Genomic DNA, 26,962 nt, shown 5'->3' with positions numbered 1-26,962 from the left:
CGAGATTTCGACGATTCGAGAAATCGAGACAATCGAGACGGTGGCAACCATTTCGGAACTCATAAAATTCACCTATTTTTAACACGTGAAAATTTTCAGAAATCTACAAATTAATTATAATCTCTACCAAATTTAATTAGATCCTAGATTTTAATCGTTGCAACTCTGTGAATTAGAAATCAACATTTAAAGAGAAGGAATTGCTCGCGCAAAATATAACCTATAAAAATGGTGGTGTAACGTTTTAGAAATAATGAAAGGAAATTAAAAGAACATAATTTCGGAGATCACTTGACGTGTATATAACATTTCTAAAGTTTCTTCGATTTCTTAAAAACGAGATGCTATTCACGATCGAGAGGTACGTGATTCGCGCGAGTGCACGGTGTTTACAACGATGTTTCTCGAACAGTGTTGACGTTTCGGCACGAGAATTCGTTCTGCAACCCAACGAGAGCTCTACGTCGATACGTGCCGAAGCCCAGAAGTGTCTAAAAATTGCCTTCCTAGGCGCACCAAACGTTGGAAAAAGCACAATTGTTAACCAACTTATCAAGCGATCGGTAATCATCTTTGTTTCTAATATTTATCTAAAGCTGTGGTCCACTTGACGCTACAAATGCTTCGAAGCATTCCTCTTCTCTTTACTTTCAATGAAGGAAGAAGGAGAAGAAGAACGCTCCAAAGCATTTGTAGCGTCAAGTGGACCACAGGCTAAATTAAATGCATAAATTTGTATACTTGTATAAATTAAATTATCTTGCCTACATAACTTTAATTTATTAAGTTGTCTTATTTATATCTCTTACCTGTACATAAAAAATACAGGAGAAGAATTCTTCATATATATATATTACGTCTTTAAATAGGTATGCCCTGTATCCTGCAAGGTGCATACCACACAAGCCAAAGCGCGTGCAATATATTGCGAAGGTGATACTCAGCTGATATTCCTGGACACCCCTGGCATGGTCTCCACGAAAGAGTCTAAAAAGTTCAAGTTAGACAGTAGCTTCAAAACAGATCCGAAGACTTCCTTGCAAGCGGCAGATATTGTGGGAATTGTGCAGGACGCAGAGAATGTATATACCAGGCACAAGATTGATACAAACATATTAGAACTCTTCACGGAAGATATAAGAAGCAAGATTCCTATAATTCTGGTCATTAACAAAGTGGACAGACTGAAGAAGAAGGAAATATTACTCGACTTGATACATACTCTGACCAAGAGCAAGAAATCTCCAGATTTCTATGACGTATTTATGATATCTGCCTTGACTGGGGATGGCATTAACGATTTGAGGGTAAATTTATGACTATCGTAAATAATATTTGTATATATAATTCTTGGAAATTATAATATAATTCCTATATTTTGAATATTTGCACCGTCTGTATTTCATTATTTTTTTGTGTTTTGCAGACTTATTTGTTAGACACGGCTAAGCCACGAGCCTGGGAGTACGAAGGGCATATTTACAGCGATAATACGTGCGAGGATATAATACGACAGACGGTGCGGGCAAAGTTGATGGATATTCTGCCGAACGAGGTTCCATATCATTTACAGGTCAAGTTGGAACACTTTGATCCAGCCCCCGACGATAGTATCAAGGCACTGGTGTCCGTCACGTGTCCCAACAAACGAATTGCTCGTCTACTAACGCGCGGGAGCAACAACAGAATAGGTCAGACCGCCGTTATAGCAGAGGAAGCACTGCGGCACGCTTTTCGAACGTCGGTGAGATTGAAGATAAGCGTGCAATCCCCGTCGTGATTCGGCTTGTATTTGTTATTTGTAAAATAAAGTTAAATGTTTGCGATAAGATTGATGTTTTAATACACAAAACCGAAACCAAAAGTCAAGCGCCGATTTAAGAATATATTTCTTCTACATTGCGTTACCTGACGCTTCACGTGGTCGTAATCGGTGGCTACATCGGCAAGGGAAAGAGGACCGGTACTTACGGTGGTTTTCTCTTAGCTTGTTACGATCAGAAAAACGAAGAGTATCAAAGCATCTGTAAGGTAATGTACCCGAAATATTTCTTGTGAAAGTGAACAGGGACACGTTGTATGATTAATGGAAAGCTTTATCCAGTATTTAGATAAATCTAATACTTGTATTAAGATTATATATTTTTAGATATATATCACAACGACAGATAATTCTTCTAATTTAAGTTTTTACTGTGAGCATATTAAGGGTCGTCCACAATTGCCGTAAACGTATGCAGTAAGACGTAAGCAGTAAGCTACAAATTTTTACAGCATTTTAACAGTTCAAAAATAATCGACATTGTTGGTCAATTTTTACTGCTTACATCTTACGGCTATTGTAAAATGGGCTTTATATTTTGTTTGTTTGGTGCATTACTTCTAGCTCATATCGATGTATGTTATTTTCTCATAAACAGATCGGCACAGGATTCAAAGAGGAGGACCTCGAAAATCACACCAAATTTTTCAAGGATCATGTAATACCGCAGGTGAAATCGTACTACCGCTTCGATAGTAGCCACGAGCCGGATCACTGATTCGAGCCAATTCAAGTCTGGGAGATCAAGTGTGCTGATTTTTCCCTCTTGTCTATAGCAAGAGCGGCTATGGGAATAGTGAGTTTCCCGAAAGCAAGCATTTGTAAAAATATGACTCACCGTAATTGCGCTAAAAGAAATTGATATTGCGTGACGTAATTAATTTACTCATGAAAATCTTCTATCCACATCGAACATTTTGCGTTATCGCGATATTTTGGAGACGCAGCGTATTTTTTTCTACCAACTAAACAGAGATAGAGGCTACAATATTTTTGCAATTAATTCTTCCTTGGAGTTTTCTTGAAATTTTTCGAGCTTTAATAAGTTTTGTTCTGGTTGAGGTCGATCCGGAAAAGGGAATATCTTTAAGGTTTCCGCGATTCATCAGGATTCGCGAGGATAAGTCCTGCGAGCAGGCTACTTCCGCTCAAGATGTGGCGGACATGTACAACAATCAAGAGCAGATTAAAAATAAAATTCAGCATCGAAAATCGCGGAGAAAGATTTCTATTAATTTCTTTTCTTTTTTATGTCGCGACGCACAAATTGAGTAAGTAAATCATGTATCTTTTATAATTATTATTTCTGTAAGAGCTATTGTAAATAAAACACGTTTGATATGGCATACAAATTTTGTAATTTTCATTCGCGTTGCGACATTTGACATTTATTTATTATACTAATGAAAATTAATTTCGGAGGAGGATTAATTAATATTTCATTTATTGTTTACATTTTGAAGTATCATGTATATTATCAATGTTTTGTATATCAGTATAACTTTGAAGATTTAATAAAGTTTCTTACATCTTCAAAAATTCTAAGGTTTAACTTCTTTATCACGAATAAAATATGTCTCCTGATTTTTGTTTCGTTTAAATCCATAATGTATATGATTTTTTAATGAATATGTAAATGTTTAGGAGAAACTAAAGGCCGATCGAGATTAAATAGACATAGGTATAGAGCACCTTGCTGATTAATAATCACAACTCTTAATAATTTACGATTAACTACACATACTGCGAATGAAATGATTCACCTGGGCGATGCGTTATATCTTTATCTAGGACGCTCTTATCCACTTATCTTGTATTTGCCAGTGATAAAGCGCCGGAACGTTGGGCGATGATACACGGGTACCTGTCGACGTTCCCGATCGACTAATTACGTTCTCGTCGCGTCGCGTCGTTCCCGAAATAGCTGTCTCCCTTACGTGAATTGGGGAAGCGTTAATTCGCACGGAGGATATCTTCCGCAGGACGCAAGGAGATGGTCGTCAAGAGTTCCGGACCGCTTCTCGAGAAGCAGATCGGCTGCATTAAGTTCACGATTTTCTGCTTGAACGCGATAATATGGGTGGGTGCGCGTGGATTTATCACGATGATTGCGTCGTCTTGTGAAGTTCACACCGTGATAGTGAAATATGATGCTACGATTTATTTTAAGTGTGAATTGAAAAAAAGATCTACGAAATGAAAAATGAAAGCTATCCGACGACAATAGTGAATCGAAAAGAGAAAGAAAGACATTTTGTAATAACAGAATCTTCGTAATCGAGAATTTGTTTCGTAAAACATGAATTCCTTTCTATTCTTCTTTTTTGCTTAAGAAAAGTTTTTCTCAACTGAAATTAATGTTTGGTCAATAGAATAATCTATTGTTTCCTTTAAATTTCTTAATAAATTACATTCTTTCAGATATACAAAATACAGTAATATATAATCTTTTTTAAAAAATTTTTTAAGAGTATATTTAATTTATTCTTGAGCAATAGAAAAATTCTTTAAATTAAATTACGAAATTTAATTTATATGTATTAGATATTTTGAGGGAGGGAAATATAGTGAGGTTTATTTTTAATTAATAAATTTTCGCAACTAATTTAACAGGCTCTGAAAAATGTTATCTCTCCCTGCACTATCACGGTTAATAGTTGCCGTATGTTCTTAATTAACATGCAATTAACAAAATCCTTGTCGTTCGACGAAAGATCCTGGGCTGTGCGATGTTCGGACTGTCGATCTGGATGCGGTTCGAGCCGACGCTCGAGGAGTGGGTGGAGTTCCTGAATATGTACGAGATCTACATCGGGGTTTACTTGCTGATCGCCGCCTCGGTGCTCGTCATGGCCATCGCCTTCATCGGCTGCGCCGCCGCGCTTATGGAACACATCATGATTTTATACGCCGTAAGAACGCTCGTCAATCAAACTAGCAAGTTCTTGAGAGGAGATCATTTCCGAGGAAATCGATTCTGCAAGACGCTTAGAAATGCTTAGAAATTAAACCTTTACGGATTAATGTATAAATTAGTGTGCCTCCAAAAAAATATTCTCTTAAGTCTCTTAGTCATTTCGTTGCAAATTATTTTTTTTTAATTATCCCTAATTATTTAATTCAAATACAAATTGATAATACATATCTTGTGCAGAAAGTTTTCTTTTTATGAATTAAGATATGTAAAGATTGAGTTTTCATACTTTCTCAAAAATAGATTTCCCTCACATATAATTTTTAATTTAAACATTTATTTTCACCACCATAAAATCGATTTTTTTTAAATTAATTTAAAAATTGAAAAAATTATTTTTCCGCAATTGCAACAAATTTGACGGAAATTCGTAGAAATGAAAGGACTTTTATAATTTTAGCACGTGGGTCTTCAAGCATTCAGTTTCATTTGCTGTCTATCCGGAGCGGCGGTCATTCTTGATTATTCGACGTACGACAGTAAGATTCAGCCTATCATCGAACGGGCCATGTACAATCTTATCAGCAACTCCCATCACGACTCGGCGAGCTTCATTCTGCGAGTAATCCAAGAAACCGTAAGGGAACGTTGATCTCCCCTTGGAGGGAAAAAACCGCGTGTTTATTTCTCAGGATTATTAATTAATTTTTGTGACGGATGTGTGTGTTAGGTCGGATGTTGCGGAGCCGACGGACCCAGAGATTATACGCAGTTGCGTAAACCATTGCCCACCGAGTGCCGGGATACCGTCACCGGAAACGCCTTCCATCACGGCTGTGTGGAGGAATTGTCTTGGTTTCTAGAGGCGAGATCGGGATGGCTCGCCGGTCTGGCGATGGCATTGTGCATGCTTCACGTAAGCAGAAGAAGCTTTCCTTCTTTTCTTCATTAATCCTCTTTTCCTTCTTATCGTCAAGATATACATTATTTGAATTAAAATTTGTACAGTTCGATTAATTTCATCGTAGCTATAATATCTTTCTCTTTCTCTCTCTCTATAATTATATTAAATAACAATTTCTATTTTCTGCTGCTCTTGTTCTAATTTTTTTTTTAAATTCCAATTACTGCAGGTGATCATAGCGGTGCTGTCGTTGACACTGATACGAGCGATCAAGAAAGAAGAGGAATCCATAACGTTCAAGCGCTAGACATCAATTCGTCATCTAACGATGTGCAACAGTGACATATTATAATTAGTGTAATTATAATTCTTTTTATAAAAAAGAAACAAAGGAAGTTATAAAGTCTATATGTTTCTAAATCGCGAATTTTGCGAGTTATCATTCTAAGGGCCGGTTGTTTTAACTTGTTGGTCAGCTAACTAATAGTTAAATCATATGTCCATCTTTGTCTAATGTAATGGATAAACAAAGACATATATATGATTTAACTATTAGGAAGTTTACTAACAGGTTGGAACAACCGGCCCTAAGAGTGACATCAATCGTCAGTAGGGATATGCAATAAGTAGTTTTGCGCTCGTATCTTTTCATTTCTGAAGCTTTCAATTTTCAAACATAAATATTTGTCTTCTTTTTCGAATAAATCCTCAATTTAAAGTTGGATTCAGATTCGAAATAACTCGCATATTCCTACCACTGTTTTATAAGGAACTAAATTACGTTTTAATTATCGCTAATTCACGACATTCATGCGTTTCACTTTAAAATTGAGTACATCCAATTTGTTCTTCCATTAACATTTTTTTTAGTTTTGTACATCATTTCTATTTTCTTGCATGATTTATATTTATAAATTAATGGTCATTTTTAGGAAAAGCCATTTTTAAATAGATTTACATGGAAAACAGAGAGAATATATAAATAAATTAAGTTGCTATCTATAATAATTATTGAATGAATACTAATAATCGAACAACAATTGCTAAAAATGAGATATTATCTCTGATATTCAATGTAAAAGTTATCACGATGATATATTGATAAATGGAAAGTAAAGAATTAATAAACGAATAAAAAATAGCTAAATCAAATTTTGATTTTAATCATTATCGCGACTAACCACATTGCTTATTATAATATGTCGTACAAGAAATAATATTGCAATTTTATCTGAAAAATTGAAACCCCTTCAAATTCTATGTTCCTTCAATTTATCATGTTGACAGTACTCACTTTTATAAAATTATAAAGTTAGTATTTTTTTATTGTTTTACATTTAATTAATTTACGTTTTATTAACAGATTACTTTTCTTATATCTTTTCTAACCTTTTTTATTCGATATGTGGATTTGTTGTGACGCGATAAGTAAATTCACGTTTTCGTTTCATTTATTTACAAAATACGAAGTATACATACATAATATACGATATACAATATATATTTATATATATTATAGTCAATAATTTATTTACAATAATGCCGTTCGATTGCGATCATCGCCGATGTTTTGCTATATTGAATAATTCGATGCTGTAAGTTTGTAAAATTTTCTTCGCCTGCAATCGCGGCCGCGTCCCTTCAGGTTCTACATCAACGATACACATTGGTCGATTTTTTAGAGAATTGCAATTACATAAAATTGTTGCTCTGTAAAAGACATTGTAGATTTGCAGCGCTGTCACATTGATTCTTATCTTTAATTTTGGCATGAATAAATTTATTAAAATTTTTTTTTAAATCTGAGATATTTTTAATTAGAAATCTTACGTAATTATAATATTAAATTGATCATAAATCACTATTTATTAACTGTTCAATTATCGTAATGGCAACCAATATATATGATAACACATTTACAAAATACGTGCGAAATATAATATATCTACCTTTATCGAAAAAATTATCAAGAAAAATTTATGAAAGAACCATTGTACACATAAATAAGACTGTTGTGTTTAGGATCGTACCGCTCGTATAGTTTATCATAAAAAAAAAACTATGTACCTTCTCCCTTATATAATTATAAAAATTAATTAATTTAATATTTAGCTTGAAAGAAAACTAATCTATCTGGCGATTGACCGCAATCGAAGTGGATTGCGAAGGACTCGGAGGAGTCGAAGATCGGATCGAGATCTAACCAACGAAGGGGTAGGGCCCATAGGGCACCGGTGCCGGGTAGTAACCGGGATACGCCGGCACCGTCGGCTGCACCGGCACCGTGTTAGTGATATAGGTGGTGAGCTCGGTAGGAACGACCCTTGTGGAGAAGAGGGTGGTGTAGGCGGTCTTGGCGCCAAAAGTGAGCTTCAGTACCCGCGAGTCGGACACGGTGGCGAGGGTCTGGGTGACTATGGGCGCGCTTGTCACCGTGAATTGCTGCTGTTGCGGGAACAGCGGCAGCTGCGGTACCTGCGGAACCTGCGGAACCTGCGGCTGCAGCACCGGGCTCAGAGTGGACGTGCCGTATTCGTAGGATGTCCTGAAGCAGAGAAATGCAATCATAATGCATCACGGTAGAAAATATAAATGTAAAATAATGTAATAAATATAATAGAATATACTTGCAATGGATCGACGCATATAATATTAAACAAATTTTAAATATTAATATTTAATTATTTATTAAATTGCTCTTTAAATGTCCATTACTTGAAAAAAAGGAAAATTCGCTTATTAAAAGTATTTGGATGAAGATACCGACCTAGGCACGGTGCCGACTGGCCTGGTCAGCGTCGAAAAGATGGTATTCCCCAAGTTCACCACGGGAATTACATGCGATTCGTATAGCGTCTCCAAGGTGACTACCGGTTTGGAGGTAGTGATAACCTGGGGTTGCGGCTGACCGAAATATTTTAGCAGAGCCAACTGTTGGGCCTGTTCCGGGGTCAGCTGAGGTTCGGCGTTGCTGCTGGTCGCGACGTCGCTCTTCGCCTTGGATGGCGACGCCGACTTGAAGATGTCTAGGTCGGCATCGGGGTCGTTGTTGGGCACCACTACCCTCTTAGGCACGTCCTCGTCATCGCTATCGTCGTCGCCGAAGTCGAGCTCGAGGTGCAGCTCGCTGCCGGCTTCGTCGAGCTTCGAGTTGAACTCGTTCAGCGTCTTGCTTGGAATGAACTGATAGATCTCCATCGGCGGTAACGTCTTCGTCGCTGTTACCACCCGGGCAATGTTGTACGTTTGCACCAGAGTCAACCGGGTGGTACTGTTGCCGGCGTAGATCACCGGCAACATATGCGTCTTTAGCAACGTCTGTGTCGTCGAGAACGTTTCCGTCAGCGTTTCCAACGGCGGCGTCGCCTGAGCAGCGTCCAGAGAAATCGCCGGAAGCGTCGCGACAGACGAGTCCAGCGGCAAAGTCGACTCGTAGGCAGCCCCGGTGTTCGCCAGGATATTCTCCGTGAGCGGTTCGGTGGGCGAGATCGAGCTGCTCGGTTCGGCCGTTGCGAAAGTTTTCTTGATGGTGGAGGTCACCGTGATGTAGCGGGTGTTTCGGAGTGTTCCTACCTGAAGAAAAAACGTCTTGGGTTATTAGATAAATAATTCAGTGATTAATTTAATTGTCCATCTAATTGGCAAATAGATGAATAGATATTAAAATAGAATCAAAAAAGCTGACCTGGAAAGCGTAGGGCGATTTGATAGTGGCAATCTCGAAGTATATATTATCGAGATCCGCCGCGGTGGAGATCTCCACGTTGAGCGTCTCCATCGGCAGGATCTGTTCTCCAGGATGCTGCTGATCCTGCATGCTGACGCTGGCCACATCCTCGCTCTCACTGGGGTCCAATTCGTCTTCCGTCAAGGACAACTCCTTCCTCTGGGCAACATTGGCGCCACTGGATGAGGCAACGTTGATCGTCGCCGCCGTCGCTCTGCCTTGCTCGTCAAAGATCGGTCCGAGAGACGACTCCGCTGTACTCGGCTCGGTCGTTGACGTTCGGACATCTTCATCGTCCACCTGTTTGCGAATCATGATCCTCGGTTTCGGCGTGGTCTTGTACGACCAGCGACCTTGCGTCCTCGGTAGTTTCACCTTGGGCAGAAGACTGATCGGCGTCGACGATGGCTGGTCATTATTCTTCGACTTCGTCGACTGTTTCGAGGGTGAGATAGCGGACTGACTGTTCGGCCGGAAACTGCTGCGACGACGAGTGATGGGCGCCTCAGTGGTGGTGGTCGCAGGGCGATTTCTGAGAAAAAGAAGATTTAAGTCAAAAGAGAATCGCTTCGTATCAAATTATTATGTTTCCTAATTTATAGAAAAAACGATAGCGCGATAAAATTAATGATTGTTTAACAAAACAAAGAAAGAGAGAGAAAAGATTATTATTGATCATTCACGAATTTATTCTCTTAATTGTGCCATTCCGTTAACGACACTCACTTATAATTCGGACGCGTCGTACTGGAGCGATTCTTTCCAATCCTCGATTGCTGTGGTTCGCTGTTATCATATTCATCGGCGATTTTGTTTCGGAATTTGGGCCTAGATGGATTATTGGGGGTCGGTCTTCGCGTCGTTCGCACCGGAATGCCTAATTCAAAAATTAATCAATAAATCTATTCCTCAAGAGATTTATAAAAAAAATTTTATATTATAAATTTTATTGAGAATGAAAAAAAAATTGATAAAGAAGACTTTTATTTTTATTATAATTATCGTCCAATGTGACAATTAAAGTCATTGATTAAAATGTTTCACATAATTATTAAGCTCGCAATTGCACGTTACAAATTACATTATTTTGAAAGTAAAATAAACTAAAATTTTTGGGACTAATAACATATTAAAACAAACGTGTAAAATCTTCTATTTCTAAAGATTAAAAAATTTCTGTATATTACAATAAAACAATTTTTTTATCACACATAGGACAGCTTTATAACTTACATACATAAGACACAAATACTTTTTGTACAAAATTCATTATATCATGTAATATACCAAATTTAGATTGAGCGAAAAAAGAATTTGGACATAAAATTTTCAAAATTTACAAAAATTTATACCGTGGAATACTCACCGGAGGATTCGTCGAAGAGGGCCTCTAAAGGCAGCGAAGACTCCTCCTGTTGCTGATAGGTCGGGGTGGGTTCCAGCTGAGGCTTAAGCTTACCGTGCTGAGGACCGATGGTCTTCAGGATGCGGTTGGAGCTGGAGGGCCGAATCTTACCTTCAGCCACCGGCGCGAGCGGCGCCGTTAGGATTCTCGACGAGCTCTGCAGCACCTGGGCGTACTTGCCATTGATGTAGGTCCCGATCACGCTGGTCTCGTGCACAGTAGTGAGCCCGTCCTTCACGATGGTACCGCCTAGCTTGGTCACCAGCCCGGTTGGGTTCTCCTTATCCCTTCGCGGGGTTGCGCGCGGCTTGTGAGGAGCCTTCGACGACGGTCGCAGATTGATCAGCTGCCAAAAACCAGGATTGTATTAAAAATGGATGCTATATCATCGGAGATTATGACGATAATTCTTTACAGTAAACATGCATAATATGATTATAATGGAATAATTTTCATTCTAAATTTAGTGCAAATTTTCAAACTTTTAATAACATTCGGGAGAAGGACTTAAATAAGTTGCACATTTAAAATTAATTTCTAATGGAATAGAGAGAGAGAGAAGAAGAGGGAAGAGAAGAGAGTACGTGATAAAAGTCATAATAAAATATTAAAATAATATATATTATATATAGAAAAATATAATAAAATAATAATTCGATTTGCAACAAGACGTTCGAGGTTCTGTGATGCTGGAAAATACTGCTGGAAAAGCGCGTGCGTCGCGCTCCGCGGGCGAAACCGATTTATCGGTGGGATCGGATCGGACTTTCACGCCGATCGTCATGGCCGAGGGACGGACGCGGGGGAGGCATCTAGAAAGGATCGGCTAGGAAATCGATTACGGCACGCGGAAAATTACACCGACGCGGTTATTCCGTATAATTTCGCGGCTTCGCGAAGTTATACGTGAAAGTCGCTCGTCGGGATGCAGTAGGTACGTTGCACAATTTTACGGCGAAGCCGTGCATCGCTTCCGCACGCGACCTTCTCACCTCGCTGGCCGGATGACCCATTTTTCCGTCGGCTAGAACGCGATCGGAACTCGTTTATATATATGTACCGGACGACGATGTTCGTACGTTAGCGACGCGATCCGGTTTGGCGGCGGCAATTAGCGGTATCGAAACCAGATTCTCAATTTTCATTTCTCGCAGCTCCGGCTCACGCGCGCCGAAGATCAATGTCGCTTTTATAAACTGGATATCTGACTCTCCTACCTCTGCGACTGATCTAGCGTGGAAAGTTAATCGCGGATCTTGCAAGTGCGAAATTGTTGGCTGGATTCCGAAAGAACTCAATGCCACACTTCTGACAAATTAGATCATATTTTACTTTCTCTCTACGTATATATAAGACTGAACAGAATTATAAAAAATAGGATACAAAAAAAGTACATTTGTCTCCCGATTTTTTTTTGAAAGTAAGATATTCATTCGGTTGAAGAGTCAGCAAGGACAAATTTCGGGGAGTAGCATTGATTTATAAAAATAAACTTATAAAAGTGCAAATAACTACCACTGATTAAAATGTCATTCTGTCGTTAAAATGTCAAAATATCAATTTAGAGATAGAAATATTATATCTTTAGAAATATTATTTTAACGTACATCGTATAATTTGGAATATTACGTGTTTAAATATGTGATTTTCTCTACTTATTTCACTGCAGAGAAAGCAGATCCGGCAGTCAGTTGGTCTAGTTAGAAAATATTAAAAGGAGGCCAGGAAGGCATTAAAAAGGCGTAAAACGTAATTGTTAGGTATAGCAATTCTACAACACAGTACAAAATTAAATAACGTGTAAAGTGTTACATATTCTGACGTTCCACGAACGAGGAAACCAATAACTCATGGCATTTACGTAGCATTTGATTTATTTTCGTGGTTTCAATCGTTTCTCTGATCCACATTTTACATACCTTGTACGTCTCGTCGATCACTTCCGTCGGTTGCTTTGAGAGAAAATCGTATTCCGGTTCGGCGAGATTGTTCTTCACGCCTGGAGTTTCATCTTTAGCACGTACTTGAACAACCGATGACAATACGGGTGTCTTCGTCTGTTTACTTAGTTCCTAAGGAATCATGCTAAATGATTACGCCGCCTTCTCTCAATACACAATGTTTTATAAGTTATTATAATAATTTAATTTCTAAAAAATCAAACCGTAATGCACATCATTTAAATATATTATTATGGACAGAATTTGAAACATTTAATTATTGTATGTTATATATGTCAAAGTTATTTTACGAAGGTCTCTTACATATCAAAAGACTAAGGACATTTATAAAAAAAAAGTCGACCTCAATTAAAGTAGTCGATGAAATTAGGTGTTGACGTAATATATAATGGCAGGACATCCTGCATAGCGTCATCCCGTTCTTACCTGGCTCTTCGTTGGTTTCGGCGCGGCGTTCTCGGACGGATTCACCCCGTTCTGCTCGACCACGGAATTTACAACGATCTTTGTGCCCTTTATCTGCTTCTTCGTCTCGCCGCCCTGATCCTCGGCCTTGTGGGTCTTGCTGGGCTGGATGTCGGGGACATTTTTCTTCGGCTGCTGCTCCGTCGTCGGCTTCGTGTAAATCGCCGGCGTGGAGGACGTGATCTTCTTCCCGATGCCTCCTTCTGAAAAGGAACGCCGCATTTGCATACCTGACGAGAATAAAGATCGCGATTCCACGAGGCCGAATGGGAAAACGAAACTAAAAGAGCACACCCTGACGGCCAACACCCGCGCCGAAGGCCTCACCAAATTTTTTATCCTTTAGGAAGAAAGGCACCAAAATATGTGGAAATCTCTTCCCTCGACTCTTAGTTTTATGTGCGTCAACCGTATTATTTCTTATTTTAATCCCCTATCACATTTAAATCGCATTCTTATATTTTAATTTCTTTGATAAGTGTACATTATATTATATTATGTTATTAATTGTACCGGTCAACGTATTATTTTATTCCATTTAGTGATTAAACTAATATTAATTTTGGATTGCAGCTTTCTCACGTAATATAATAAGTGTAATTAATTATATGTATAATAAAGTATAAATGATTCGTTTTCGGTTACATTTTCAGGTTCTATATCTTCATTTGAAGATAAGGAAGCAAATGAAAACATGCAACTTCGTGCTGAGTAAATGGTTTAAAAAGTCAAGGAGAGAGAAGATGACAAAAGAGTCATGACGAGTGAACAATGCGCATGATATATACGCGGACCCGGACAGCGACATGCTAAAGAGATTGGTCCCCGACGCCCCTCGCCAAGGCCCACCTTGAGTAAACAGTACTCCTCAAAGTCTCAAGGCCTTATCCTCACTCGTAACACGAAGGATCAGGTCTCGTGAACGAGCACGGCGTAACAAAGAGGTGTCGATCGCGCTTAGAAAGTAATTTCTGGCACAATTCAAAATCGCATGACACCTCATGGCTACGAATACCAATTGCGAATCTTCTGCTTCGCCGATTGCGACAGAGCTCTCGCTATTGGTTTCTCAGCAAACTCGCTCTTTGGAACTTTTCGATAGTTCTTCACACTCTTACAATTTAATAGCTAAGCAAGACGCATTTTATGTGTCGGATGATTATAACAAGTCGCACTTTAAAAGAAAATGAAATTTGATAACATAATCATCACATTGACAATTTCGGCAGGCAGATTTAATTAATTGATTTTACTTCAAATTAAAATTATGATTTTACAAATTTTACTTTTAACAATTTTGAACATTTTTACTTATAATATTCTTATAATGTTATTAATTATTATTACAATAGTATCACTGTATTTCAAATTTTACGAATCTGATATAATTATCCGAGTGTAATTAATAAGTAAAATTTTGCAGACGTTACCTGGAGGAGCGCTCTGAGGGCTGAAGACCATCACCGTGTTGCCGATCGTCGTGGTGAAGTCCAAAAAGCCGTAGACGGTCTGGGTGACGAAGTCATTATTTGTAGCTGCTGGTTCGATCGCTGCGGCTGCGTCCTCCGGGTAGCTCTTGTAAACTTGCGCGGCGGACACTGCAACTGCAGGAAATGCTCTCATAAAAATCTGTTTTACTTTACAACCCGCTCGACGATCGATTATAAAAATAGGTATTACCATATAAACGCGTTGTACAATTCGTGAACGAATTATACTATACTTTTATAGTATACGAAGTGTACTGTAAAATAATTTGGAAAGATATAAAGCGATCGGTCCTTTCCTATCGAGCAATATTAATGCAATTTTATCTTATCTATAACGTTCATATAGCGGTCCGAGGAAATTAGTGAAAAATTGATAGGACAAGAAGACGTTATCCTTTTTGGCCGATTTTGGTCGGCAACTTTCTGCTCGCGACGCGGTCGATCGAAGGATTTCCGGCAGGCCTTGAAACGAGAAGCGCTTCGCTCAAAATTTTGCATTTATCAGCGATGACGTCATTACACTCACCATACGCTAGAGCCGCGACAAACACGAAGTATCTCGATGTCATTGCGCTCAATCTGCTCTCATCCTACGCGAACACACGAATCTCGCGGAATCTGAAAGAAGCAAATGAGGGAAAAAGAAGCATGAGAAAAAAATCGTTTTCACAATCAGTGTGACAGTCCGATGTCCTTAGTGTGCATACCGTATATAATAGCCAATTAGCCATTATAACAGTCTTACTTTTTCGCGTCGTGTACACGATAAAAATATTATCACATCACCGAAATGTAAGTGAATGGGAATATAGACAAATATTCTTGCAAAACATCGCGAAGATACACGTGTAATTCAATTATTTATATTAATTACTTATAATTGTATCTCATGTTTTACGATTCGACAGAACAAAATAATTTGCGAGTTACACATTTATCGTATACTTTGATACGGAATAATATTTTCTTTACGATCATGGGAGAATCGAGCGGTAATTCTCAGACAATTACGCAATTATTGCAGTCGCACGTGCAATCGGCCACTCATAATCATCTCTTGGGACGGGATAAAAACTGCAGCGTTACATCAGCCGCGTAAATATGACGTATTACCGCCGTTATTTTGCAAAGCACCGTTACTTCTCCTCTCCCTTTAACAATCAACGGTTATGTAAAAATACCGGCGGATTCTGCTTTATTAGAAATAACATCCTGACGATTATCTTCGCGCGCGCTTCTCTCATGGAGATTACTAACCATTAATCTCCTACTCGAGAGATTGTCCTCGGATTTACGCATTCCTGTCTCTTTGCGGAAGAGAAATATTTCAACAGACAGCGGCATCGACGCGCATTTCTTTGCGGATTTAATGAAAACCTGTTCGATTGTTATTACAATATATTATTTTCCTCTTTAACGAATGTTTCTTTCTGCTTAATTGAAATTTGAATAAACTTCAAATATTTCACTCTCAATTTTTTATCCTAATAAATAAGACATTTTAATAACGGTCTTTTCCTGCTTTTGATATCCCTCGATATTTTTATTCGCTCGACATATATTCCTTTACGGAAGATAAGAGTTCCGTTCACGTAAAACATTGACATTGCCAGTCGAATTTTAATTTCGCCGGCCAGCGAAACGGATAAAAGAAGCGGGGGCGATTTCGCGATCGCGTGAGGCAATCGAGCATGTCGCAAGTTAAAAAAATTTCCTTCTCGCCCGATCGCTATCTGCTCGAGCATGAGCATTGTGAGGCATGAGCTCCGTTCGGAAAACATCCTGTGTGAGGCAAACGCAAGACAGCGGCGCTAACACAATCGCGGCGCGGAAAGTGCGCGCCCGTGCCCGCGCCCGACGAAATCCGTTACGTAACGCGCAACCGCCGCCGCCTAATAATCGTTCTACCCCGAAACAATGCTAAGTCGTGCCTCCGGGAAAAGAAGGCACGACTGGAATCTGATTTCGAATCCGGGGGGCGGGAGGGGGCCGGATCGACGCCTCGGCGGTGCCGAAAAGCGCGGCGCGGCGCGCGCTTTTCCCATTCTTGTCGTGCGCCGTTACAAAGTGCTCCGTTACATCGCTGATCGCTATACGGGGTGTCCCGGACGTTTCTCTATGCCACAGCAACCTTGAACAACGCTGTCGAAGAGAAGACGTCGTTTCTACCTTTCCAATCATGTACTCTCGCAATTGAGCCTAGAATGAAGATCGTAATTCGAGGCAATTGAGCCTCGAATCGAAAGATCCGCTCGAAACCGGCCGATTTTGTCATCGACTTCCTTCCACCGGAGACCCTTTCGTTCTTAATTCTTGATTACCCGCTGTATAATTTGCATGTTCTAACTTTTTTCAATTATTCATTTTACGTGTGTCTTTCATGCGAGAACCCTCTCGACGGTCACTTTCGCTGCTTTCCTTTTCGTACACCCGAAGCAAAATATTACTTCCGTCGCAGGAGTCTCTCGCGGAGGAATGGTGTCTTTCAATCCGGCAGTTTTTCCCGGAGACCCAGAATCGCAATTGGAGAGAATCGGAGTAGCGCAGCATCGCGGAATCGCGAGATCGCTCCTTTCACCCGTGTTCTCTCACGACCGCGGCGCGGATTGAGCTCGCGGCAAGCTGTAATAACGGCTCCAGCTGAAACTGAAAAGCGCGAGCATAACGCTTCTATCGCGAGAACTGTTTCTGATGATGGGGTACGTGTGGGTTCGCGCATTATTCTCGCGAGGTAAATACGGCGAGAATTCGCGAACCGTACGCAACTTATCGAATGGAGAACCTATATCCCACACTGTAAAAGAGATCAATATTAATTTATCGATCGTCAACGGTATCTTTATGTGAAATAATTGAAAGTATAGAAAAGATGCTTCTGCGTTTAAGGCTGCGGTCCACTTGACGCTACAAATGCTTCGAAGCATTCCTCTTCTCTTTTCTTTCAATGAAGAAAGAAGGAGAAGAAGAACGCTCCAAAGCATTTGTAGCGTCAAGTAGACCGCAGCCTAAGTAATGATTAAAGATGTAACGATGCAGAGCGTTTATATAATAATTAATATTTTAATATCGTATTATATTTTCTATATTATATAATTTTATGTAATTAATATATTGTACCTTTATGTTTTTCCGTCCTTTCGTTAATAAAATCTTCGTAGATTCGTACGTGTTACGTGAATGAAAATAGCGGAGGCTGAGACAAAGCACAGCCGAAAATATAATCACTGCGAGTATTCAAGGTGCGAGGGGCAACGACGACGAGTCATTCTCCAACTCGCGCGAAGGTAAAAGAGGAGTGGCCCTATACTCTCTCGCTCTATTCTGCTCTATCGTATATACGCGCGTACGTGCGCGGCATGTGTAATGACCTGTAAAAAAAGAAATACCATGCTGCAACGCGGTTATAAATCTCGGTCGAGCACTCGGAGTGAACCCTTTCCCATAGCGCGCGACTCTTTCTTGCGATCGAGATGTGTTTTCTTGCGGAAAGAATCGCGAAATGTACAATGCAATATTCCAGTGACGCGCGAAGAGAAGAAACCTTCACTAATCTAATGATTCACGGTTTAAAAATAATTTATACTTCACTCCGTAGGAATTGAACTCTCTCTTTCTCTCTCTCTCCGCTGTTGTACTTTTTTAACATGTAATTATATAACGTCTCGTTACATTCTGATTTAATTTATCGAATTAATTCAGATTATAAATTACACGTGAATGGTGGACTGTCTAAAACAGAGCAGTCAAAAGATTGAGGAAACGGAAATATAAGTATCGCCGAGTTTCTCATTGTCGCGAGGCCCCCATCTTCGGGAAAATTAGTAGCCGAACGTCGCGACGCATTAAAGACCAACAGATTTATTATGTCCGTGAGCGAAAATTTCGTGGTCAAGAGTAACGATCTGGGCGAAAGCCCCGTCTCGAAATATGTTAAAAACCGGTCATCAACAGCACGTTCGTCCTCTCGATCGCTCAAGATCATGGTCAGCCCGAGGCTCCCCATCGACCGGGCCTCGGGAACCAACTGCCTACGCATTCCTACAGTTATGTTTTCGGCACTTTCCCTTCGCGCGGATGCGAAACCGCGAATGATGCTCTCGACGCGATTTTTCGTCTCCCTGAACTTAACATTTCCTTAATCCGGAAATGAAAAATGCTTGTTTGCCTAAACAGTTGTTTTTTAGTTAAATAAATAATAAACATACATCGATCGTTGATGGTATACCTTTCAAAATAATTGGCATCTCTTTTTCTTCGATAGAAGATCGATAATAAAGAGTTTGATGCAAAGATATAAATTGTAATTTGCATTTAGAATAGTCGTCGTCAAAATAAATAATGTACATGATTCGATCACTTGAAATAAGTAATGAATATGATAATAAGTTGACCCAAATGGTGTATTCATTAAGGCAACATAGATTCTACTCGTTATTTATTCGTTATTACTATTGTACCCACATTCGACGCTAAATTCGTGATACCATCAGAGAACATATAAAACTGAAACTCCGGAATGGAAACTTTTTACCGTTGACATATCACTTTGTGTTGATTCGTCGTGGTATATACCTACGAGCAATTCGTTTCGCTTTCGAAAGGCTCCACGTTTCTCACTCGGCTGACGTATGTTAATCAGTTTTCCTCCCAGTTATTTCTCCCCTTTTGGACACGTCACTCTCGCTGTCGCTGAGCGATAATATATCGAAAGCGGCGTGAGAAGATGATCCGAAAACGCAATAAATCAAACGTGTCCACTTAGCATAAGTAACAGCGTTGAAAAATGTTAGCATATTCGTTAGCATCTCCAGAACGTCGCGCGAAATTACATCCGCATACTTGCTCGTACTTCGCTTGAACCGACGTGGCGGCTGTGAAGCTCGCAGAGGCAAATTTGTGTTTTTTCTATCACTTTATTTCAGAGATAAGCGAAGTAAGAGTGATAAAATAAATTATGGAAGACCGAAGATATCCGTTTTTGTTTGCCATAAGTAGGATCGATTAGAAGTAGATAAAATTCATGATTGAGACGAGCGAGAGAGAGATGGGTTTCCTCTTCCACGAGGCGATTAAATCCCCGTGAACGGCAATTTTTTTTTTATAAATTTACATGCGTCTGATGAAATCTATTTGCACACGCGTCTTCTGCCAAGCGAGACGATCTTACAATTAGACAAATCTAATCACGATCCAGCGGTCGGGCAGATTCTGAGAATTCTCGGGAAAACACTTTCCCATGCGTGCGGCTCTTTCTTCTTCTTCGTCCTCATCTTTCAGCTGGAAAAGGTTAAATCTCCGCGAGAGAGGCGAGAGAGAATCCTCGTTCACGTTGCCTCACCATCGTCGCTCATTTCCCAGGAATCAAACGCCGTCGGCATTAATCTGTCGCCGTTTATTCTCTTGAAACTTGAAATATCGCCGAGCTTCTTTGTCACGTAACGTTTCCGCGTCCCCCCCAGTCTCATCCGCTTCCGGATTTTCCTTCGCTTCGGAAACGAGATAGTCATCGGTCGCGCGATAATTCGTCGACGAAGTGAGATTGGAATTAAAATAGGGAAACGGAAAGCTGATTTCATATCTTCGAATCGCGACGAATGGCGGACGTTGACTCCGACTCCCTCGCCTTCCCGGGGAGGATCATGGCCGTTCACGAGGTTTCGCTGGTTTTGTTACGGCGATTCTTTCTCACTTTTGTCCCGAGGACGACTATTTTTAATTGAACGTCCTGCGTCGCGCGACTGTCCGCCACCGGGCACCAGTATAGTCGAGATGTAAAGAAGATCCCTCGAAGATTCACGGTCTTTCGGCGGCTGCTAATTCATCACTTCTTAATTTATTCCTCACGGTCCGTCCGCCTATTAATTTCTTAATCCCTCCTTAAGGATCACCTTGAAGCTCAATGAATGTGTTTCAGCAAAATAAAAGTGAAACATACTTCGAACTATCGATTAAATTAATTACAGTGGAACAAAATTGAATTATAATATAATTAAATTAATGACAGTGGAATGGCTCAATGACGCAACGTTCAAAACGATCGTTTTCAAGATCGGAGATGTCGATTATATTATATGAGCGACTGTATTAAACGCCAGCGAATTAAAATATTGCGCGTGTGGCATCATTTGCGAATAAATATTATTAAATCGGCATCGTTACTCGAAACGAGAAGACATTAAAAACTTGCGGCGGGATAACAGAGAGCGGTGACGTAAATTTTAATATCCTCTTGCCTACGAATCGTTCGATATCCGCTGCGGAGATTGTCGGAGTTTACCGCAAAACCGCGTCGGATTGGAACCCCGTCGTTAGGCAGTCGCGCTTGCGAAATCCGCGAGAATCGCTCGCAATGCTCGCTCGCTCGCTCGTGCGAACGACGAGGAAAAGGAAGGAGAACGCGCGCATAATCTGTGGGGACTACGTTCTTAAATCGCGACTCCCTCGCGCGCATCGGACTTGCAAAATGAGGACGGGTTTATTTTCACGGATGACAAAGTGGCCAAACGCAGTTTGCGACGCGGTATATGCGACTTCGCGCTTCTCGTTTCGATTATTTGTTCGCGATTTGGCAACGGAAGGATTAACCGACCATGCCTCGTTTGCTCGTGGAATTTTGCAACGCGACACCCTTTAATTCAGGCTTCAAGGGAAACGACTCTTCCCGCGCGATAAGAATATGATAATTTTTCCGAGAACGTAAAATTGATTTACGATCAATCGGAGAGTACGTTCCGTATATTCCGATAGTTTATACGAAACTTATTATTAATTTATTAGCGAGATATCCCGCGAACGTCGGACGACAGAAAGAAAGAAAAATGCTTGCTGAGATAGTCGGACGCGATTTAGCAACATGTGTAAATTTATCTGCCGTTTATGGCAAACGGCGGTTGCTGACTATTCCTTAATTGCTTCCTGATCGCGGCCGATCGACCCAGATTCCGATTTCTTTCCCCAGTTCGCGGATCTAGGTGGATCTAAGCGACGATACGCGCGGCAAGATCGAGTCGGAAGCGGAAGCCCCCGCGATTTCACTCGGAAACCCTCAGCGCGCGCGCACGTGCGGTGTTCCGCGTGTTTTATTTTAACTTTCCACCGGCGCAAATGCACACGTAATGCAACTGCATTAAGGGGGCATAAAAATGCACCCGTTCCCGCGAGAGCATCGTGTTGAAAACGCGCGAGCCGCCAGCTCGTAATTACGCTTACCGCGCAACGATCGAGTCTCGTTCGAGACGAAAGAGCGTTGTAGATCGAGAAGTAACGAATTGTAAAATTGCGGGGTTTCCATCGAACATAAAACAAGATATAGAATCGTAAATTGCGCGATCGAATTAAATGTCACTCAATCTGATTGTGAGATAAAATTGATAGATCTAGAATTATAAATGATATCTCTTTAGCTTTCTCCTTTTCTTTTGTTATAAAAAACTTAATATATAAATCAATTAGAAATATGACTTTAAACTGGTAGATTCTAGGCCTCCTTTAGGTTTACACAACTTAAAAATAAACAAAATTACGTAAGTTACATAAGCATGCAATAAAGCAGCAGTAAAATTAATAATGAATTCAGTTGGATGCACTATAGTGCGCACTGGTGCCTTTTAAAACCGTTGTATACTGATGCAATCTGTAATCTTAAAGTAAAATGCAAATATCTCGACTGATAAAATACCTAATACATATTTATCAAGTAGAACAATAAAAAATATTAAGGATTTCGTGATTTAACCCGTTTATATTAAACACTTTACGTTAATTTGTGTACGACGGCTTTAATATGCACCAGTGCGCACTAGTGGGTCCAACCGAATTCGCTACAAGAGAAGGTGGTAAGACTTATGACAGTTATGACGAGCGGTGATCCAAACAAGATCAAGCTTCGATTAGATCCGACTTCATCCGTTCTAATTAAAAAGGAAAAAAATCCGCGCGACGTTCAGGGTCAATGGGCGATTGCGACAGTTCCTCCGTTCCGTAATTACGCCCTTCGCGGTAATCACACGGTTCGCATTATCGCACAGGACTGCGTGTCAGATCGAGGCTGCGGTAAAAGTGTATCGAGGCATATATGCGTGCAAAAACGGGAGCAGTGAACGTGTGCCCTCGCAAAGCCACGCCGCGCCGTCACGCGCGTAAGGACCCCGCATGTAAGATCACGAGCGCGGGCGACATGCCGCACGTGTCGGAACAGAAATACCCACCGCGGACCGGGCCTGGCCGCACGTGACCGGGAACCTCGCTTAGAAAGCAAAGCTTAAAGTTTCTCAGGAATGTCCGTTTAGCAATCGCTCCCCATCGCCGGCCCCCTAATGGAAACGATCACCGTGATCGAGCTGCTCGGCGCGCCGAAAGAATGACGTCGGAAAGCGACCGCGAGTCCGAGTCTCGCGAACTTTTTTGTAACGCGTCGAGATTCGCAGACGGGAGCGAGTGAACTGTAAAAATTGGATTGAAAATTAATGCGTCAAGATAATCTAGAGTGAAAAGTATATAAGATTTAACCCTTAAACGCGCAATTTTTCAGAGCTTCGTGAGTATTTTTTAAATAACGACTGCTTAAGGAATCCAAAAAAAAATATTACCTCTCAAGGGAGGGGCAGAAAAGCTTTTCCATCCAGAAAGGAAAAAAGATCGGAAAGGCCAGAGAAGGTCCTTTACAGATGTGCAAAACAGGGCGTTTTCAGTTCAAACTTCATAAGAGAGAGAGTACACGGAGCGTCGAAAAGTCGTTTTGCATTTATGCAAAGCTGCGTACTTAACGATTAAAGAGTCCACTTCTCGTCGGAGTTATAATTGCGAACGGAGTTATACATTTGGATTTAATCGAAATTTGTTTTGCTCGGAAGCGACAGCTCAAAATCGGAAGTCTTGCCACTTTCTTCTTAAATCTCACGTCACTTTTATACATCTATGATTGCATCTGTAAATAATAATATATAAATGTTATGTTTGTTATGTTTAGAAATAATTTTTCTTATATACAAGAAAAAGAAAATATGTATGGACATATTTTGTACATATTTAAAAAAAATGTTTCCCGAGCGTTACGATTCTGAAAGCTAGAGCTGTGCCTTCGAGGTTCGCTTATCAGATTTGAGTGAAAGTGACTTTGTTCATAAATATGCTAATCGAGATGGTGTGACTCCCGCTTTTTCGCGCGTATACCGCAAAATCAGGTGTACCGCGCACGTAATGTAACGCAACGTAATATAAGCGATATCCCAATTACGACCAGGAGAGTACCTCGGCGCAAGGATGCCGTAGGGAACGTATAGACGGTGCAAACGGTTGTACACTTTCACTTGAATCTCGCTCAGCTTTACAGCTAACAAGATATAGACGGTGTCCACTGTCTTCCTCGTCGAGGTCACATCTCGATTATGCAAGACGATAGTCAAGCGCGATACTACTATCCAGGTAGCACGTGACGGACGCGATGGATCATACATGTTTTCTATTACCTACATGTTTCCTAAATGTATCTAGTGTTTTATAACTGTTTATAGAAAATATATAAGAAACCATCATGTGTTATTTGGGAATGCGTCAAGCGAGTGGCAGTAAACAGCTTCAACAGAGCTGAGAGAATTATTAATATATATCTTAATTATTTTTAATTATTATCCAAATTATTAGTTATCTTTCTTAACAATTAACAACAATGATAATTAATAATTGGACAATCATTAATGAACATTCTTCAATAAACATTGCTCAATGTGTATTTTCTTTAAGAACAAAGCCCCCTTTTTAAATGTCTCGAGTCCTAAAGAATTAACAAATGTCGTGGTTGCGACGTGCATAATAATATAAAATATGTATATTGTCGTGTAATTAAAGCATATGATCTTAAAGCAGTTCGTGACATGGTCTCTCTTTCTCGAGTAGCCATCCGATCCGTCTCGTATTTTGAATTAAAGGTCAAAAGTGACTCGCTCAAAAATCTCACTTCGGTAGCAAGCTTTGTTTGTTGCATCTCGGCCGTCTCGGATGCGACTAAATTCCCATCAGGCGTATCGTGAGACGAGGATGACATTCACTAGTCCGTTTACGGCGCGCGATCGTTCGTAAGAAATATTTCTGCGATCCACGCGTGTGCCCCGCACAATATCCGCCGCCGGTCCTCTTTTTGCCGGCAAACTTTAATCCGGGGGCCATATTTTAGAAATGTCACTTTGTTTAATGTTGTTTTTACCCATAAAAACGGGAACTCTTGATAAATCCTTCCGCCTGTTGCTGTGTATTGGGTCTTCTTTTTTTTCTACGGATTCCAGATAAATTGAGTCACGATTATAATATTAGAAATTCATCAGAGCGACTGTCGCGATAATAAAGTTTTAACATAATTTAATAAAAATTCTGAATTATGTACATATAGGATATCGAAATTTATGAGACTACGAATTTTTTAGACATCAAGAAATGAAACAAATTATCGTGTATTATTCTCTCGCTAATCGCTTTTTTAATTTAAATTAATTTTTTTATTAATAAATGAGAATTTTTTAAAAGATTTTTTTTTATTATTTTGAACGGACGTTTTAGAGTTCTTAAAGAAAAAGTGGATCAAAACACTCGCCTTAAAAGTCCGATCTCTTCTAGCGTCGAAAGTTCGCGACAGAATTAAGTTCGATTTGGTGTCCTTCTTTGCTTCTCTAGTTGGAAAATTTCGTCGCATCATCTTCTCCTACAAATTAAGCGTAGATACGGACGAATACTCTCTCGCGCGCTTTCTCTCGTATTCAGCTTACATGAAAGTGACACGATTCTTTATTCATCAGTTGCCTTGATAGTTGCGCGTAACTCGAACATCTTTCGCGAGCCAAAGAATGGGATGTGTGTACGCGGGACATGCGCACGTGTATTCCGAAGAGTATTTTAAATTTATTTTGGGTAAAATTTCTGCCAGATTCCGATTAACATATCTTGGCAAAAAGAAACGCGAATCGAAGCCCAATGTCCTTGAGATTCAAATTTCGCAAGACTCGCTTCGGTCTAATTGATCATTTCCGGATTACATTTCCTGAGTGTGAAATTTAAATCAATCTTATTGTTAGTCCACATTTTTCGCATTTGAAACTGGTGCCGCTTTTCAATTCCGCTTAATAAATAATGCGAATTGTTTCAAGCGCCTCTCAACGCCTCCGCGAGATATTCGCCTTGAAGCTGCTTCCATTAACAATTGAATTTAATTGATTACCTGCCTCTTCTTGCAAACACGATTAAAAAGAAGCGCAGAATCATCTAAGTGCCAATATTAACTTTTACTGATATTAGGAGAAACAATAAAACTATTTTATTTTAGATTTATCAGATTTAAAAAACAGCGATAAAAATATTTTCATATAATATAAATTAGATTGATTAAAAATTTTGTAGGCTTGAAAGTCTAAAAAATTATAGACCGAAACTCTGTACAGGAAGAGAACGTAAATAAAATAATTTACGTAATTAAGATAATTTAACATTCTCTTGTGCAATATAGAAAAATATATATGTATGTATAAAGAAGATATTATTAAACTCTCTTATTATAAAGTTTAAATATAATTATTGCTTCACACACATATCTTGAGCTAAAAATACGAATAAATATATAAATTTTGAATGACACAGGCACTAAGACGTGACAGAGAGTTATCCCGCCACGCGACACGAGGGGTTTGACAGGAATAACGGAGTGGAACGTCCGTCTATTCTTTACGTACCGGATCGCGCGGAACGCAATTATCCCGTGCTTGATTTGGAGATGCTCAACACGCTGACAACTCGCGGTGCACGGCACTCGGCATGCCAGCTCTCAGCTCACCTCGGACTGACTGCACGGGCCCCGGGACCGTGTTGCGGGGGCCCGGCACGATTGCAGCTTGCTTTCACTTGGCGAGTACCGCAAACGATACCGCCGCGCGGATCGCCGATCGCTGATAAAGACACGGATTCGATTCGGCTTAACGTCGCGCCGAGTACTCGCGGAGTGCTTCGCGTGAAGTCCGTGAGATTTAATAGTATTCCGTTACGCTACGATTGATATCACGTATACATGCATTGTGTACAATAACATTAAAATATTTCACAAACTTGATATTTCCTTAGTACTGAATTTCTCATTTTTGTGATACTCCGAGATACTTGAACATTGATACCAAAATAATCCGTGTAATTCATTTTAGATGTTATGTTACACAATTCTTGTACATCGAAATGTTACACATATGATATTACTGCATATTATGGCAGTAGTATTACACAATTATTGCAATAATTTGTA

The 26,962-nt window shown here is 39.9% G+C and overlaps 3 protein-coding genes across 3 annotated transcripts; 2 read left to right on the top strand and 1 right to left on the bottom strand.

Moving 5' to 3' along the window:
- The first annotated feature begins 24 nt into the window (after positions 1-24).
- On the top strand, positions 25-1,829 carry LOC139819761 (GTPase Era, mitochondrial). The gene is made up of 3 exons (XM_071789447.1): positions 25-563; positions 870-1,307; positions 1,427-1,829. The coding sequence occupies exons 1-3, from the start codon at positions 342-344 to the stop codon at positions 1,778-1,780; spliced, it is 1,014 nt and encodes a 337-aa protein (XP_071645548.1). The 5' UTR covers positions 25-341; the 3' UTR covers positions 1,781-1,829.
- Positions 1,830-3,479: 1,650 nt separating this feature from the next.
- Tsp2a (tetraspanin 2A) lies at positions 3,480-6,792 on the top strand. Its single transcript, XM_071789455.1, has 5 exons — positions 3,480-3,902; positions 4,537-4,734; positions 5,197-5,373; positions 5,467-5,652; positions 5,870-6,792. Exons 1-5 carry the CDS (start codon positions 3,816-3,818, stop codon positions 5,945-5,947), a joined length of 726 nt encoding a protein of 241 aa, XP_071645556.1. The 5' UTR covers positions 3,480-3,815; the 3' UTR covers positions 5,948-6,792.
- A 281-nt stretch (positions 6,793-7,073) lies between these two features.
- LOC139819751 (uncharacterized) lies at positions 7,074-26,757 on the bottom strand. Its single transcript, XM_071789422.1, has 10 exons — positions 26,403-26,757; positions 15,215-15,306; positions 14,629-14,802; positions 13,160-13,401; positions 12,692-12,844; positions 10,734-11,118; positions 10,094-10,244; positions 9,326-9,899; positions 8,408-9,213; positions 7,074-8,185 (listed from the first exon to the last, which is right to left on the bottom strand). Exons 2-10 carry the CDS (start codon positions 15,255-15,257, stop codon positions 7,840-7,842), a joined length of 2,874 nt encoding a protein of 957 aa, XP_071645523.1. The 5' UTR covers positions 15,258-15,306; positions 26,403-26,757; the 3' UTR covers positions 7,074-7,839.
- Positions 26,758-26,962: the final 205 nt, after the last annotated feature.

Source organism: Temnothorax longispinosus, chromosome 9 (assembly GCF_030848805.1).
Source record: "Temnothorax longispinosus isolate EJ_2023e chromosome 9, Tlon_JGU_v1, whole genome shotgun sequence".
NCBI lineage: Eukaryota > Metazoa > Arthropoda > Insecta > Hymenoptera > Formicidae > Temnothorax > Temnothorax longispinosus.
Note: the sequence above shows the minus strand (reverse complement) of the source record. Positions and strands in the feature narration are given on the sequence as shown.